Consider the following 16340-nt stretch of genomic DNA (forward strand, 5'->3'; position numbering starts at 1 on the left):
CACTTCCTCAACCTTTGGGCATGCTGGACATAGAAGGGAACTTTTAAATCAATCCCTGCTCCCACCTACCCCATGCTGCCTTCAATTTTGCTAGAAAGAGGAGGCCTTCTTTCTTCTCATATCTCCCACCTAAGCCAGGCATCTGAGCTACTAAATGGCCTCATGTTATTCTCCTAGCTCTTCTTAAGGGGTGGGGGGTTGGGGGATAAAGGGAAGTTAATTTCCTTTAACTCTTTGAAGGCAGATGGTGCTGGGGACCCATTTAGATCTCCTAGGATCCCTTTACTAGGTCTGCGTGCCCACCTTGCGCTTCTGCTAATGGCTCATACCTGCAACCTTCTCTTATGGATACTCTTGAGCAACTGAAGCTGCATCACCCCAGAGGTACCTAGGAGTCATGCCCATCTCCCCAGGGCAGGCTGCAGACTGGCATGTATGTGTATAAAAGGCCCACCCCCTGGTATTGGGGGAGGGGGTGGGGGTCAGACCCTGTGGAGCAATGAACACTCCTTAGCTCCCTGTGTGCTCAGGTAAGTCCAGAAGAAACCACGTCCTTGTGAGCTTCTTCCCTGTATCTTTCTCTTAGCATCTTTCACTTTTATAGCTTCCTCCCAAGAACACTCTCAATAAATCACTTATAGAGAAATCTCTGCCCCCAGTTCTGTCTGCTTCTGTGCAGCCCAATCAATGGGTTTCCCTACAGAGCATTTCACTTTTCAAAAGGTGGCCTCAGCAATACCACTGAGATTTAGACACAGTTCTTTCTATCATCAGTAAAAGTCCTTATTAGGATTCTGAGCAAAGGCACCTCTATCCAAAGCAAGAAGAATTCTCAGGAGCCTCAGAAGAAGGGCTAGGGCTTCAGTAGTTCAGTGGGACTCTCTTTAGAGAAAAGCAAGAAGAAAATGTTAATGCTAGCTAGTCTCACTTCATAGTGTATTTTAGTACGTTCCCTCTTTCTGTCTTAGTCTTTCTTTTTCTCTCTGTATGAATCCCTAGCTGAGATCATACTCAAGAATGCCTATTATAAATCTGATTTATAAACAAGCATTTCCATGCCATTTAATAGGCTCTTGCACACATCTATTCTATCACATGCATGAACCATACTATCCTTAATAATAGCAACCTTTTACTGAGTATCTACTATGTGTTTAACACTACTCTAGATGTTCTGCATGGATTACCTCACCCAATAAGAATTGCAAGTCATGGGGATAAATAATTACAATTCCCTCTGTGTGTGTGTGTGTGTGTGTGTGTGAGAGAGAGACAGAGAGAGAGAGAGAGAGAGAGAGAGAGAGAGAGATGGTTTGGCTCTTGGCCCCACTCAAACCTCATGTTGAAATGTAACTCGCAGTGTTGGGGGAGGGACCTGGTAGGAGGTAATTGGCTCATGGGGGTGGTTTTCCCCCTCCAGTTCTCATGATAGTGAGTGAGTTTTCATGAGATCCAGTTGTTTAAAAGTGTGTAGCACTTTCCTCTTCACTCTCTCTCTCCTGCTGCCATGTGAAGATATGCTTGCTCCATTTTGCCTTCCACCATGCTTGTAAGTTTCCTGATTCCTCCCCAGTCATACCTCCTGTACAGCCTGTGGAACTGTGAGTCAATTAAACCTCTTTTCTTTAAAATGTACCCAGTCTTAGATAGTTATTTACAGCACTGTGAGAATGGACTGCCACCATTTTCATATCTACATCTATCAACAACAGAAAAGTTGTTACTTGACCAGGATTGCACAGCTAGTAAGTTAGTAAGCAGAAGAGCCAACATTTTAAACTAGGTTTGTCTATATCACGCAACCCATGAATCACTTCCCTGTTGGGATGGTTTCACAGTTACAAACAACACTTCCTTAGACATCTTTAGGCTGAAAGTCGTTGTCTTCACATTGTTTCCTTAGGACAGATCCCCCTAAGTAGAATTTGAGTCGGAGGGTATGCCTGTTTTTATGATTTGAGATATATACTACCAAAGTGCTTCTCCAAAAAGTTGTTCCAATTTATATTCCTTCCAGTACCTCACTCATCAGAAAACCATGGGGAATTTCATTAACTAAACCCTGATAATAGAAACCAAGATTATAGTGGTTGCTAAAGATTGCAGCAATTATCACGGATGACTTTGATATTTTATTCTATTTTCCGAATGGTATGCTTATATTATTTTTAAAAATCAATAGTAATACCATGTTTACCTTTCCCTCACCAAATTGAAGTCAAACTACTAATCATGCAAAAATGTGCAGTAGGATATTCTAAGGGCAAAGCTGTTTCTATCCTTAGAGATCAAGGATTTGTTTTTATAATAAAGCTATAACCTATTTAATGAAGTCTCTTCATTCTGTTTTTTTCAGTTATAGAGTATTATATGAATGCAATCTCATTGTAAAATAATTTACCAATACATAAGCATGCAGAGTGTATGATGATTTTTCCTATCCCTATGACCCCAACTTCCATTTCCGTTCCTGAAAGCCATAACTACTATTCAGAGTTTGCCTTGCAATCTTTCGGTGTTTTTTTTTTTTTTTTTTTTTTTTTTTCTGACACAGAGTCTAACTCTCTCATTCAGGCTGGAGTGCAGTGGTGTGATCTCAGGCTCACTGCAACCTCTGCCTCCCAGGTTCAAACAGTTCTCCTGCCTCAGCTTCCCGAGTAGCTGGGATTACAGGTGCACGCCACAACGCCCAGCTAATTTTATTGTATTTTAAATAGAGATGGGGTTTCCTTATGTTAGTCAAGCTGGTCTCGAACTCCTGACCTCAAGTGATCCACCCGCCTCGGCCTCCCAAAGTGTTGGGATTACAGGCATAAGCCACTGTGTCTGGCCTGCAATCTTTCAGCCTCTTTTCTATGAAAAATAAATACATAAATTTAACTAACATGCTATTTCTTTCTTTCATTTTCCCTTCTCTTTCCTTACCTCTCTCCTATCTTTTCCTCCCTCTCTTCTTTCCTTTTTTTTGAGACAGGGTCTCGCTCTGTCACCCAGGCTAGAGTACAGTGGTGCAATCTCGGCTCATTGTAAGCTCCGCCTCCCGGGTTCACACCATTCTCCTGCCTCAGCCTCCCGAGTAGCTGGGACTACAGGCGCCCATCACTGCGCCTGGCTAATTTTTGTATTTTTAGTACAGATGGGGTTTCACCGTGTTAGCCAGGATGGTCTCAATCTCCTGACCTCATGAGCCGCCCACCTCGGCCTCTGAAAGTGCTGGGATTACAGGTGTGAGCCACTGCACCTGGCCTCTTTCCTTCATTTTTTTTTTTTCTTAACACACACAGCGCACTATCAGCGTTCCACCCAAACATCCCCATTCTTAGCACATCCATGAATGCCAGCCCACCTTCCAACTGCCAGTACCTGTGACTGTTTCCAGAGAACTTTCTTTTTTTTTTTTTTTTTGAGACGGAGTATCGCTCTGTCGCCCAGGCTGGAGTGCAGTGGCACGATCTCAGCTTACTGTAGCCTTGACCTCCTGGGGTAGATGATCCTCCCACCTCAGCCTCCTAAGTAGCTGGGACTACAGGTGTGCACCACCACACTTGGCTAATTTTTGTATTTTTTGCAGAGACAAGGTTTCACCATGTTGCCCAGGCTGGCCTTGAATGCCTGAGTCAAGCGATCTGCCTGCTTCAATCTCCTCCTAAAGTGCTGGGATTGCAGGCATGAGCCACCACGCTCAGCTGAGCATTATTCTTAACAGCTGCATAGCCTTCCTCATCTCGGTAGTATCATCATTTATTTAACTGCCTCCTATTGATGAATGCTTAGGTTGTGTTCAGTTTCTTGCTTTTGCCACCTGTGCTACAAGAAACGTCTTTTCCTATAATTGTTGTGCCCCACATTTGGCCATTATTTATAGCAGTTCATTATGAAAACAAGCTACTTGATCTTTATCCAAAATATGGCAATTATTATAATCAGACTGAAAAATAAAAGAATGAGCAATGAAATTAGCAATGCCAAGAATCAGCTGATTCTGGCATAAATAAATTCCCACTGCAAATAATCACATTTACAGCACTGGGCAATTAGAGGCTTGCCATTTGGATCACGTGTTTGGAAAGAAAGAACCTGTGATCTCAGCCTGGCATTTCTGCCTGGTCTTTGGAGGAACGAGGACAGCCTTTGTGTATAAGCTCATTGTTGACACCAATTTGAAGATCATTCTAGGGCAGGTTTCAAGGTAGAACAGCTGGGCAGCTACCTGAGGTATTGTCTTTAAGAGCAGCTAAAACACAAGGAGGGCGTGGGTTACCTTACTCCAGGTTTCCCCTCGCAGCGGCTTACATAAATGGTGTTTGACTGCGGTGCATGGCGCCCTCTACTGGAAGTAAAACATATTGGCCCAGTGCCAACCTGTATTGGTATTTTCGTGGAGAGACAGGGCGCAGTAAGAGGTGATTATCATTTCGTTGGTGCTTATTTGCATTTTCCAAATTTTCTAAAACAAAAGTGTGCTGTCTGTAATGACAAAAATAAAATTGTATTTAATTCCCTTGCTTGAATTAAAGTCTATTCCTTCTTGATGTCCCTCCGTAGACAGAAAGTGTAATTATCTGGGATTCTACATGTGATTTCTCTCACCTGCCTTAAAGGGAATATAAACCTGTTAAGAACCACCAGCTCTACATACCAGAGTCATTCTCCAAATCAGTACCAGAGACGCCGTGGACATAAATGATTTAACAGGACCTTCTGACTATATATGCTAGAAACCCCTTTGAAATTGTTGTTCAACATGGTTAGGGCTTTGGCACCAGACATGCCTGGATTTGAACCCAGTTATAACTGGCTTGCCAAAGTTGCTCCAATACTTTCCTTCCCAGTATCTATGCACCTTTGCAGTGTGACTGCAGCACGTCCCATCAAGAGTTCATTTTCCCCTCCCTGGGATCTGAGTGGCCTTGTGACTTGCTTTGACCATCAGAATGTAGCAGAAATGATGTTATGCTAGTTCCAAGCTTAGGCCTCGAGAAGCTTTGTGGCTTCTGCTTGCTGCCGTCCACCCCTGTCCAGGTGCCATGGGACCAGGTGCCCGGGTGCCCCCTGATTCAGTGGACTGAAGACATTTGAGCAAGCCCCATAGAGTCTAGAGGAGCCACCAAACTGCCTCACTGCAGAATCATGAGTTGAATTAATCATTGTTTTAAACCATGAATGCGAAGGTGGTTTGTTACAAAATAGAAGCAAACCCTACATTCTACTTTTTTTTTTTTTTTTTTTTTTTAGTCAGAGTCTCACTTTCTCACCCAGGCTGGAGTGTAGTGGTGCAGTCTCAGCTCACTGCAACCTCCGCTTCCCGGGTTCAAGCGATTCTCCTGCCTTAGCCTCCCAAGTAGCTAAGATTACAGGTGTGCACCACCATGCCTGGCTAATTTTTGTATTTTTAGAAGAGATGGGGTTTTGCCATGTTGCCCAGGCTGGTCTCAAACTCCTGGCCTCAAGTGATCCACCCGCCTCAGCCTCCTAAAGTGCTGGAATTACAGGCGTGAGCCACTGTGCCCAGGCCTCCTACACTACACGTAATAACCATCTGACCAGGCATGATGACTCACACCTGTAATCCCAACACTCTGGGAGGCCAAGATGGGAGGATCACTTGAGTTCAAGAACAGCCTGGGTAACACAGTGAGACCGCCCACTCTGTCCTCTGTAGCCCATCTCAACAAAAAATTTAAAAAATTAGCTGGGTGTGGTGGCACACACTTTAGTGACTCCAGAGGCTGTGGTGGGAGGATCGCTTGAGCCCAGAAGTTTGAGGCCGCAGGGAGGTATGATCGTGTTGCTGCACTCCAGCCTCGGCAACAGAGCAAAATCTGGTTTCAAAAATAATAATAACAACTATCTGACCTCCAGCAAGTCCCTTGTGAGCTCTCAGCCTCGGGTTTCGCATCTGTCATATGGGGATAAAACAGTTGTTCAGTGGACCAAGTAAGGTAGTCTGAGCAGAACATTGAGCAAAGTGCCCAGCACTTGGTAAACTCCATTATCATCATCATCATCATCACTATTAAGGCTAATGTTGTTGTTCTTTTTTTTTTTTTTTTTTTTTTATTGAGATGGAGTCTCGCTGTGTCTCCCAGGCTGGGGTGCAGTGGCGTGATCTCGGCTCACTGCAAGCTCCGCCTCCCGGGTTCACGCCATTCTCCCACCTCAGCCTCCCAAGTAGCTGGGACTACAGGCGCCCGCCACCACGCCTGGCTAGTTTTTTGTATTTTTAGTAGAGACGGGGTTTCACCATGTTAGCCAGGATAGTCTCGATCTCCTGACCTCGTGATCCACCCGCCTCGGCCTCCCAAAGTGCTGGGATTACAGGCTTGAGCCACCGCACCCGGCCAATGTTGTTGTTCTTATCACCAAGAATGAGAATCTCTACTTTGGGGGAAGGAAGAAAAGAATGAGGAAGGGAGGAGAGAAGAAGGGTCATAGAAAAGCACAGATCAGGGTAGAGGAACAGGATCCTTAATGACCTAGTTGACTTTTTTTTTTTTGAGATGGAGTTTCATTCTTGTTGCCCAGGCTGGAGTGCAATGGCATGATCTCAGCTCACCCCAACCTCTGCCTCCCGGGTTCAAGCGATTCTCCTGCCTCAGCCTCCCGAGTAGCTGGGATTACAGGCATGTGCCACCACACCCAGCTAATTTTGTATTTTTAGTAGAGACGGGGCTTCTCCATGTTGGTCAGGCTGGTTTTGAACTCCCCACCCCAGGTGATCCACCTGCCTCGGCCTCCCAAATGCTGGGATTACAGGCGTGAGCCACCACGCCCAGCCCTAATTGACATTTATACTTAAAATTCAGAGTACATTACAAGGACTTCTGGTTGTTGAGCTTTTAAGAATTACACAGCTAAATCTTTTTCATCTGGTTTTATGAGTTGCTGCAATAGGGTATAGCTATTGTAAATTAATGGAAACTTTTAATTGCATTTAATCACATCAAAATATCTCCAACTAAATGTTTCCAAATAATGACTTAAGGGAGTCGTTTTTGTAACTAGATAGGAACGTTGTATAATTAAGACATTATTTTTATGTAAGTGGATAGAGTTACAGTGGTAGGAAGCCAGTGGCTCTCTTGGGTGGCTAAATATTTCTTCTGTAATTTCGTTTCTAGTTTTTATTTGCCCTCCTCACAGATAAAAGAGCTATTTAGGCTGGGTGGGGTGGCTCACACCTATAATCCCAGCACTTTGGAAGGCTAAGGCAGGCGAATCGCTTGAGGTCAGGAGTCCGAGACCAGCCTGGCCAACATGGTGAAACCCCATCTCTATTAAAAATACAAAAATTAGCCAGGTGTGGTGGCATGCTCCTGTAATCCCAGCTACTCGGGAAGCTGAGGTGGGAGGATAGCTTGAACCCAGGAGGTGGAGGTTGCAGTGAGCCAAGATATCATGCCACTGCATTCCAGCCCGGGTGACAAAAAAAAAAAAAAAAAAAAAATGCTATTTAGTGGAGTAGTTCAGAGAATAGGTTTGGAGGGTCAAGTGATGTCTAAACCTTAGCTCTGCCATTTACTAGCTATGTGACCTTGAGCATGCTACTTAGTTTCTACAAAGCTCCAGCTTTTGTACCTGTAAAGTGGAGATGATCATAACATCTATATCCTAAGATGTTATGAGCATTAAAGTGGTAATATATGTAAAGCACGAGGCTCAGTGTCTGGAATGTAGTAATAGCTCAATAACCAAATGGAAGGGCTATAGCAGTGTTCAATACATGAACGACTAAATGGGGAAGAGGTAGGGAGCAGGCAGGCAAGCCGGGGACCCTTAAGATAAGCATGAGATAAAGGGGAAAGGCCCTCCTAGCTCCTCTGTGTCCTTTATTTTATTCGCCTGGTGTCCTGTGCCATTACCCCAGAGCCCCACAGGAAGAATCTCTCTTCCTCTTTGTAGTCCCGCCCCTTTGCTGTTTTAGGGTGTGGTTGTCTCTGTTCCAGTTACTCCACCCTTGCAATCCCATCTGCTTATAAGCTTCCAGAGGCTTCTCAAAATTCTGATCCACTGATGGCACTGTTTTCTCGCTCTCCAGCACTGTTTATTCTATTTCTTAGCTGGGCATCTTGAGGCATGCCTGTAATCCTAGCACTTTGGAAGGCCAAGGCAGGCAGATCACTTGAGGTCAGGTATTCAAGACCAGCCCAGGCAACATAGTGAGACCCCAATCTCCACCAAAAAGTAGAAAAAATTAGCTGAGCATGGTGGTGTGTGCCTGGAAGGCTGAGGCAGAAGGATCACTTGAGCCTGGGAGTTCGAGGCTGCAGTGAGCCATGATTGTGCCACTGTACCCCAGCCTGGGTAACAGAGCAAGACCCTGTCTCTTGCAGAAAGAAAAGATTTATTCTATTTCTTACTACTTCTATGTCATTTCCAGGAAATGTGGAAGAAGAAGAAATAGCAAATGTCTCTTCTCATTCTACCTTCTTGAACAAGAATTTCTGTGGGCATTCTGCATATTTAATTCCTTTTTCTTTCCTTATATAAGAAGAAAATCCAGTGACTGTTTGAAGTCTATTTCTGCTGGCATCTCTCTGAGCGTCCCTGGTAAGGGAATTTGATTTGCTGTTCTGTGAGTACATTCCTCCCAGCCACTAGGGGAAAACTGTATCGTACTCAATGAACTCATCATACTCATGAATAGGGCAGTGGTTGTGTCTGCAGGAATTCCTGGAGCTGAGCCAGAAGTGGAGCACATTGTCCACAAGCCCCTGCCAGCCCAGATTTATGGCTGCGGCTCCGTTAATAGCCTTTGCTTCAAGCTCCAGTGGTTTGTAAGCTCATCCCAGATCCAGAAGTGTATGTCAAATGTCTACTCTACAGAGCCCTGGAGGAACTAATCATGAATCAAGGAGGGAAGGACTGAGGACAGCTGAGAGCCACTCACCATCCTCCAGCCTCCCAAGTGGCAGGAGGCGGCTGGGGGTTTGCTCATGTGTTAAATCCATGTGGTCATGCCTCCTTGTCCCTGTTCTGTCTACAGTGATACCTTGAGTCATTCATCATCCATCACAATGACACTTGAGCTTCTTACTAGCCTTCGGCAGATCAAATGCTTGTTAATAAGTCTTAAGTGCTCTGCCAGGCACTGTCCTGGGCATTTTACAGAATGTTGTCATTTAATGACTATTATTTTAAGGGACCTCATGAGGTGGGGAAGTTGTTGTTCCATTTTAGAGATGAGGAAACAGATGTAGGAAGGTTCAGTGACTTGCCTGAGGTCATATAGCTATTATGTGACAGAGCAACCAGGATTCAAACCCAAGCAGTCTGGTTTCAGAGCCTATGATCTATTTTAGAATTAGCATTACCCTGGCTGGGCGTGGTGGCTCACGCCTGTAATTCCAGCACTTTGGGAGGCTGAGGCGGGCAGATCACGAGGTCAGGAGATCGAGACCATCCTGGCTAACACAGTGAAACCCCGTCTCTACTAAAAGTACAAAAAAAATTAGCCAGACGTGGTGGCGGGCCCCTGTAGTCCCAGCTACTCCGGAGGCTGAGGCAGGAGAATGGCGTGAACCCAGCAGGCGGAGGCTGCAGTGAGCTGAGATCCGGCCACTGCACTCCAGCCTGGGCGACAGAGCAAGACTCTGTCTCAAAAAAAAAGAATTAGTATTACCCTTCTAGGCTGTCTCTTCCAGTCTTCCCCAATCACGATGCTCAGCAGGCATAAGAAGTCAGTCCCTGAACTATTATCCCTGAGAGGGTGGGCGCTCTGGCAGGACTGAACAGATCCCCACCCTCCAATGCTGATCTTGCTGCTTGTGCTGCCGAAGAGCCAGCCTGCCAGCAACAGAGACCAACATGGAGCCCCCCAGGATGGAACCACTCCATGTCACTTGGTAGCAACTTAGGTACATTGGACTCTTCCAGTTTTGAAGGAGCAGCAATTCATCTTGACCGAATCTGCACCAATTCTGGGTACTGGTTTAACTCTTCTGCCCACAAGGTCTCGGTCGCCCCTATCACCCGAGGGCTCACACAATGTCTGACCCACTGACAAAGGATCCCTCATAACATTGCTTGGGACCCAAGGAGCCCATATAGAGTGAAGGAGATGTAGAAGGGGATGTATGGCCTGGAATCCACTGGTCCTATCATATATTGTGCTATCCTGAAGCTGCTGGCCTGAGAGAAGCTGCTGGCCTAAGAGAGCAATGGGACAGCACTCTGAAGGTGACACTAAAGTATCAGCTTGGAGATGACGCCCTATGACCATGGGGCACTGTCCTCCAGGACACAATACTCACTTAAGTCCACTACCATTATGATGCTTCATTCCCAGGAGAAAGGATTCGTAGGTCTGGAAATTAAGGGGTTGAAGTAAGAGTAGGCTTCATTGTCATCAGTCCCAGTGACCCGGATCAGGAGATTTGTACTTCACATCCTGCAACTTCTGGGCTCTGTGGGTCTAGCGGTCCTGGCTCCCAGGGAGGGAAAGCTTCCACAGGAGACACAGCAAGAGTCCCAGTAGACCTTTTTTTTTTTTTGAAATGGAGTTTTGCTCTGTCGCTGAGGCTGGATTGCAGTGGTACGCTCTCGGCTCACTGCAACCCCTGTCTCCTGGGTTCAAGGGATTCTCCTGCCTCAGCCTCCCAAGTAGCTGGGATTACAGACATGTGCCACCACACCCAGCTAATTTTTGTAGTTTTAGTAGAGATCGGGTTTCACTGTGTCGGCCAGGCTGATCTCGAACTCCTGTCTTCAGATGATCCACCCACCCTGGCCTCCCAAAGTTCTGGATTACAGGCTTGAGCCACCATGCCTGCACCCATTAGACTTTAAGAAACAGCTGCTACCCAGTAACTTTGGGCTCCTTTGTGTCAAGAAATGAACAGGCAAGAAAAAGAGTCACCACCGTGTCGGAGAAATTGATCTTAGCCATCATGAAGACTTAATAAGCCCCATCTATCATAGGGTCACCCAGATGACATACCAGACATCTCTTGGTAATCTGCTGCTCAATTTTGGTGTTAAATGGACAAGCACAGCAAATATGGCCTAAAAGAGGCATGGCGACCAGGGACTCGAACCCCTTAGGCGTGAGGTCTCAGTCACCCACCCGGGTAAACCATCTAGATCAGCGGGGGTGCTCACTGAAGCTGAGAGGAATTTAGAATGGGGAGTGGAGGTGGCAGACATTTGGCCTTTTGACCAAGGCAACTTCTGCAAGGGACTCAACTATGAGGTCCACTGGCATCCACCGCAGCCGTGAGGCCAGCAGCAATCACAGGGACTGTAGATTAATTTATTGCAGAAAAGAGACTAACCAGAATCCTGAGGGAACTGTTCTGAGGCGGGGTGAACGGGTTACAATTATGGGCTGCATAACACATTTGAGTCAACAACAGACCACATATATGATGGTGGTCCCATAAGATTATAATACTGTGATAATTAATTTATTTTGCAATCTTTTATTGAAGAGCACTGCTCCGTGCAGAGCAGGGCTAACGCATAGGCAGTGCACCCAGAGTTGGCCTATTTTCATTATTCTTTAATAGCGAGGGGGGCTAGCCTTGTTGCCCAGGCTGATCTCAGACTCCTGAGCTCAAGGGATCCTCCTGCTTCAGCCTCCCAAAGTGCTGAGATTACAGGTGTGAGGTACCATGCCTGGTCTTTAAAAAAAAAAATTAATACTGTGTCTCTACTGTAGGTTTTCTATGTCTAGATATGTTCAGATACACAAATACCGTTGTGTTCAAATTGTCTGCAGTATTTAGCACAGTTACATGGTGGGTAGCCCTGGAGCAATAGGCTATACCACATAGCCTAGCTGTGTAGGAGGTTGTCCCATCTAGGTTTGTGTGAGGACAGTCTATGATGTTTGCACGGTGACAAAATCACCTATTGATGCATTTCTCTTAACACATCCCCATCCTTAAGTGATGCATGACTATATTTGAAGCAAGTGGGTCCACCCTGGACTGTGGGGGATGCTGTGATGTGCCACGAGGTCTGCCCTTCAGGACTGAGGCATTTATTCCCTCCAAAATGAGCAGCAGCCTTGCCTGCTGGGAGCTCAGAGCTGCGTCCCTTGCAGAAGTTGCCTTGGCCAAAAGTAGCTGCCTTGCCAATGGTCATGCTCCGTCCTTGAGGGCAGCCCGCCCACATCCGATGCCTGGTTGGTGTGAGGGTAAAAAGACCTAGCCCCCCGCCCCAATCTGAAACACCTCTGAAGGGCCGCCTCAGCTTCTGAGCCCCTGTAAGCTGAGCAGAGGCCTCTGTGGCAATGGTATTGCAATTCAGCTTCTCCCTCTGTGGCTCCTAATTTTCTCACTTGCTTGCAAGTGTTAATCCTAGTAACCACCCGCACAGTAATCTCCATCTCAAAGTCTCTTCCCCAGGATCCCATCCTAGAACAGGGACCATGGCACTCTTGCTCGATGCTGCATCCGGGCACCTAGCATTTATAGGTGCTCAAGAAACATTGGTGGAATAAATGAATACCCTGCAAGGGATCGCCCTAGTCCTCTTGCAAACTTTGCCTAAATTATTGCAATACGATTCCTTACCTCCCAGCTGCTCTACCTGCCACAGCCAGATTCATACTTCTAAAGTACCTCCACTGCTCAGGAACTCTCAGTGGCTCCTCACCACCAATAGAATCCCTTTGGCCTGGCATTTTAGGCCTTTAACAAGCTTGCCCTGGCCTACCTGTCCAATCTCAGCTTTTAATTCTTTCTTTTTTTTTAATTTTTATTGAGACAAAGTCTCACTCTGTTGCCCAGGCTGGAGTACAGTGGTACGATCTTGGCTCACTGCAATCTCTGCCTCCCGGGTTCCAGCAATTCTCCTGCGTTAGCCTCCCAAGTATCTGGGATTACAGGTGCCCACCACCAAGCCCGGCTAATTTTTGTATTTTTTAGTAGAGACGGTGTTTCACCATGTTGGTCAGGCTGGTCTCGAACTCCTAAGCTCAAGTGATCTATCTGTCTCGGCCTCCCAAAGTGCTGGGATTACAGGCATGAGCCACTATGCCTGGCCAGCTTTCAATTCTTACAGATCTCATCCTTCCAAGCTGATCAACCAGACAATTAGCCTTCCTCAGCCTCAGCTGCAGCTTCCTCTTTTCATGTGGTTCTCTTCCTAGGAAACATCTTACATCTTCTCCAAGTCTCCTTCTGGGTCTTCCCAAATCCTTTGCCTTCTTAATAGCAAGGCAGTAAAATGCAATGGGTATAGAGCCCAGGCACTGGGGTTAGAAGGTACAGTTCATATTCCAGCTCTGCCACTTCCTGGCTGTGTTGCCTGGAGCAAGTTACTTTACCTCTCTGTGCCTCAGTTTCTTTATCTGTAAAACGGGGTTAATAATAGAATTTACCTTCTAGGGAAAATGAGAGCCTAAGGGATATTGTCTGGGTAAACCATTTAGAGCAGCATCTGCCACATAGTTAACACGAAATATTGGCTATTACTTTTTAGGGTGGGGTCCAACACGCATTTTCTATATTGGGCCACATAGTAAAGAGTTCAGGCTTTGCAGGCCATATATCTGCTGAAACTACTCGGTTCTGTTCCTGTGGCATGAAAATGACCATGGATAATACATAAATGGAGGGTGCGATGTGTTCCAATAAAACTTTATTAACAAAACCAGTCAGCAGGTCGAATTCTGCCCATATGCCATAGTGTGCCAATTTCTGCTTCAGGGCCCATCACAAATAGGAAGTCCTCCTCAATCCCCCAGGAGACAGTGGCTTCTTCCTACAGCTCTGAATATTCTCAGTACCTTAAACTACAATACCAGCAAATTACTGCCCGGGTGACATGTGGTCAGCATCATCCCCTGCCTTATGTTTAGGTTGGAAGAGCGTGGAAAGCAGCATTCATAGTGGCTAAAAGCATGGATGTTGTAGTTACCCACCATGTGATTCAAACAGATGATTTCACTCTCCGAGCCTCAGTTTCCCCAACTGTAAAACAGAGATTGAAATAATACGGTAACACACACCTCTTGGGCTGCTGCGATGCGTCCAACTGGAACAGTCCATCCATGCTAGATGCATTATTATTTCGCTTGCAACCTTCCAGCCATTGTGTTGTTTTGCTGCTGTTGTTGATCCTAACAATACTGATAATGATGCTATTTTCTTGCTACACCATAGCTCCTTGATCCTGGAAGCCCTGGTATAGCTATCTCTGCACCCCTCCTCCCCCATCTCAGCCCCTACCTCCCGACCCAGGCCATGAACAGTATTTACTTACGACTGGGGAACTCCTCCAATCCCAAAGCCCACCAGGCCCCGGAGCACCAGGATCCAGCTATACACGGGTGCAAAAGCACTAAGGATGCCATAGTACAGCGTCCACAGCACGCTGATCTTCAGTCCCTGCGGAGAAGGAAGACACGGAATCACAAGGGCTTTTCAGCGCCTCCAGGTAGCGTTTGCACTGCACTGAGAGCTGCCGATAATGAGGTCACACTAAAGGAAGCCTACACAACCAAAGGGATACTGGAGTCCTCTGTATGGGGAGTGCCAACCCATAGGGGGTGGGTAAGAAAACTGTGAGACATTCTTGGTTGTCCCAATGATTGGCATTGAATGCCAGTCTGGGCCAGATATGTCAGATATTCCACAATACAGGAGACAAAATAGACTTGTCCTGCATCTCATACCATCTCAAATGTTCTGCCCGCCCATCATGCAGCTGAAACTCTGTTTCTGATGATCTACACCTAGACCTTTTGCTCTGTTTCACACATTCAAGACTTTTTTTTTTGGCATAGTTTGAATACACACTTAATTTTTCAGGAACGCCACTTTCAGATAAGTCAAAAGAAAATTTACTTTGTTTTACCCGGAACTTTACAAAATTATTCTTTTCAGAAAACCATGCTGTCAATGACAACGCTGTGTGCAGCATTTGAGTCACTGATGGGAAACTTCAGTGTCAGCTTTCATTCACAGGGTTTATCTATGAATGGACTGATTTAAACCTTATTTTAAAAGGTCAAATGTAAAGAAAAAGCATCAATAATATTCAGTTAAATCCAAACGTATTTAAATCAGGGGCAGATATTGACTGACCCCTTGTCATCTAGACAGAGTTGTAAGTAAACATTTGCATATTAAAAATAAATTTTATTTTATTAATGATGTTTTAAATTTATCCCTCCTGGTTAGCACTTTAGAACTGATTTCTTTCTTTTTCTCATTGACAAGTTTATCTTGGCATCATTATTCTAACATCTATTGTACCAGGATAAAACTATATCAAAGTATAACTGTACTGAGTGATATTTTTACTATGAAGAATAAAACATAATATAAAGGCGGTGTCCTGTGTTGGCAAACTCATTTTGAAGTTATTTTAATGAATGACATACTCTTAGATCCTCCTAATTTGCAAACCAAACAAAGAACTTATTTCTTTCTTTTTATTTATTTTGAGACAGAGTCTCATTCTGTTGCCCAGGCTAGAGTGCAGTGGTGCGATCTCGGCTCACTGCAGCCTCAACCTCCCGGGCTCAAGTGGTCATCCCACTTCAGCCTCCCAAGCAGCTGGAAGCATAGATGTGTGCCACCATGCCTGGCTAATTTTTGTATATTTTACAGAGGCGGCGTTTCACCATGTTGCCCAGGCTATTCTCAAACTCCTGGGATCAAGTGATCCACGCACCTCAGCCTCCCAAAGTGCTGAGATTACAGGTGTGAGCCACCACGCCCGGCTGATTTCTTTTTTAAAGTATGTGAGTGACTAGGTTATTTTATCTTTGGAAGTTTTTTCTGGATAGTTAAGAAGGCATTATTCGAATTGTTCACTTTTTTAAAGAAATGGAGTGTTGCTATGTTGCCCACACTGATCTTGAGCTCCTGAGTTCAAGCGATCCTCCTACCTCAGTCTCCTGGTAGCTGGGATTACAGAGGCAAATTTTTGACATTTTTGAAGTAAAGGAGGCATGTGTTCAATAGGGTCAAGAACCACAGAGGGACACAATGCTTCAAGACAAACAGGGGGCCGAGCGCGGTGGCTCACATCTGTAATCCCAGCATTTGGGGAGGCTGGGGCGGGCGGATCACTTGAGGCCAGGAGCTCGAGACTAGCCTGGCCAACATGGTGAAGCCCCGTCTCTACTAAAAATGCAAAAATTAGCTAGGCGGAGTGGCAGGTGCCTGTAGTCCCGGCTACCCGGAAGTCTGAGGCATAAGAATTGCTTGAACCCACGAGGTGGAGGTTGCAGTGAGCCAAGATCATGCCACTGCACTCCAGCCTGAGCGACAGAGCGAGACTCTATCTCAAAACAAAACAAAACAAAATAAGAAAGACAAACATGGCACATATTCCTGGAGTGTTAATTACCCTTAGAGATTGAAAAAAAAATTAAGAATAAA

At 45.6% G+C, this 16340-nt stretch overlaps 1 protein-coding gene across 3 annotated transcripts in view; it reads right to left on the reverse strand.

Annotated features, from left to right (window-relative positions):
• The window catches only part of SVOP (SV2 related protein), a 104427-nt gene that overhangs the window by 34506 nt on the left and 53581 nt on the right, over nt 1-16340 (reverse strand). For all 3 annotated transcript variants that reach the window (XM_031650726.1, XM_031650728.1, XM_031650727.1), the window contains one exon: nt 14212-14336. In XM_031650726.1, coding sequence (XP_031506586.1) covers nt 14212-14336 — 125 coding nt within the window. The remainder of the gene's footprint in view (nt 1-14211; nt 14337-16340) is intronic.

This window comes from Papio anubis, chromosome 9, assembly GCF_008728515.1.
Source record: "Papio anubis isolate 15944 chromosome 9, Panubis1.0, whole genome shotgun sequence".
In the NCBI taxonomy this organism is placed as follows: domain Eukaryota; kingdom Metazoa; phylum Chordata; class Mammalia; order Primates; family Cercopithecidae; genus Papio; species Papio anubis.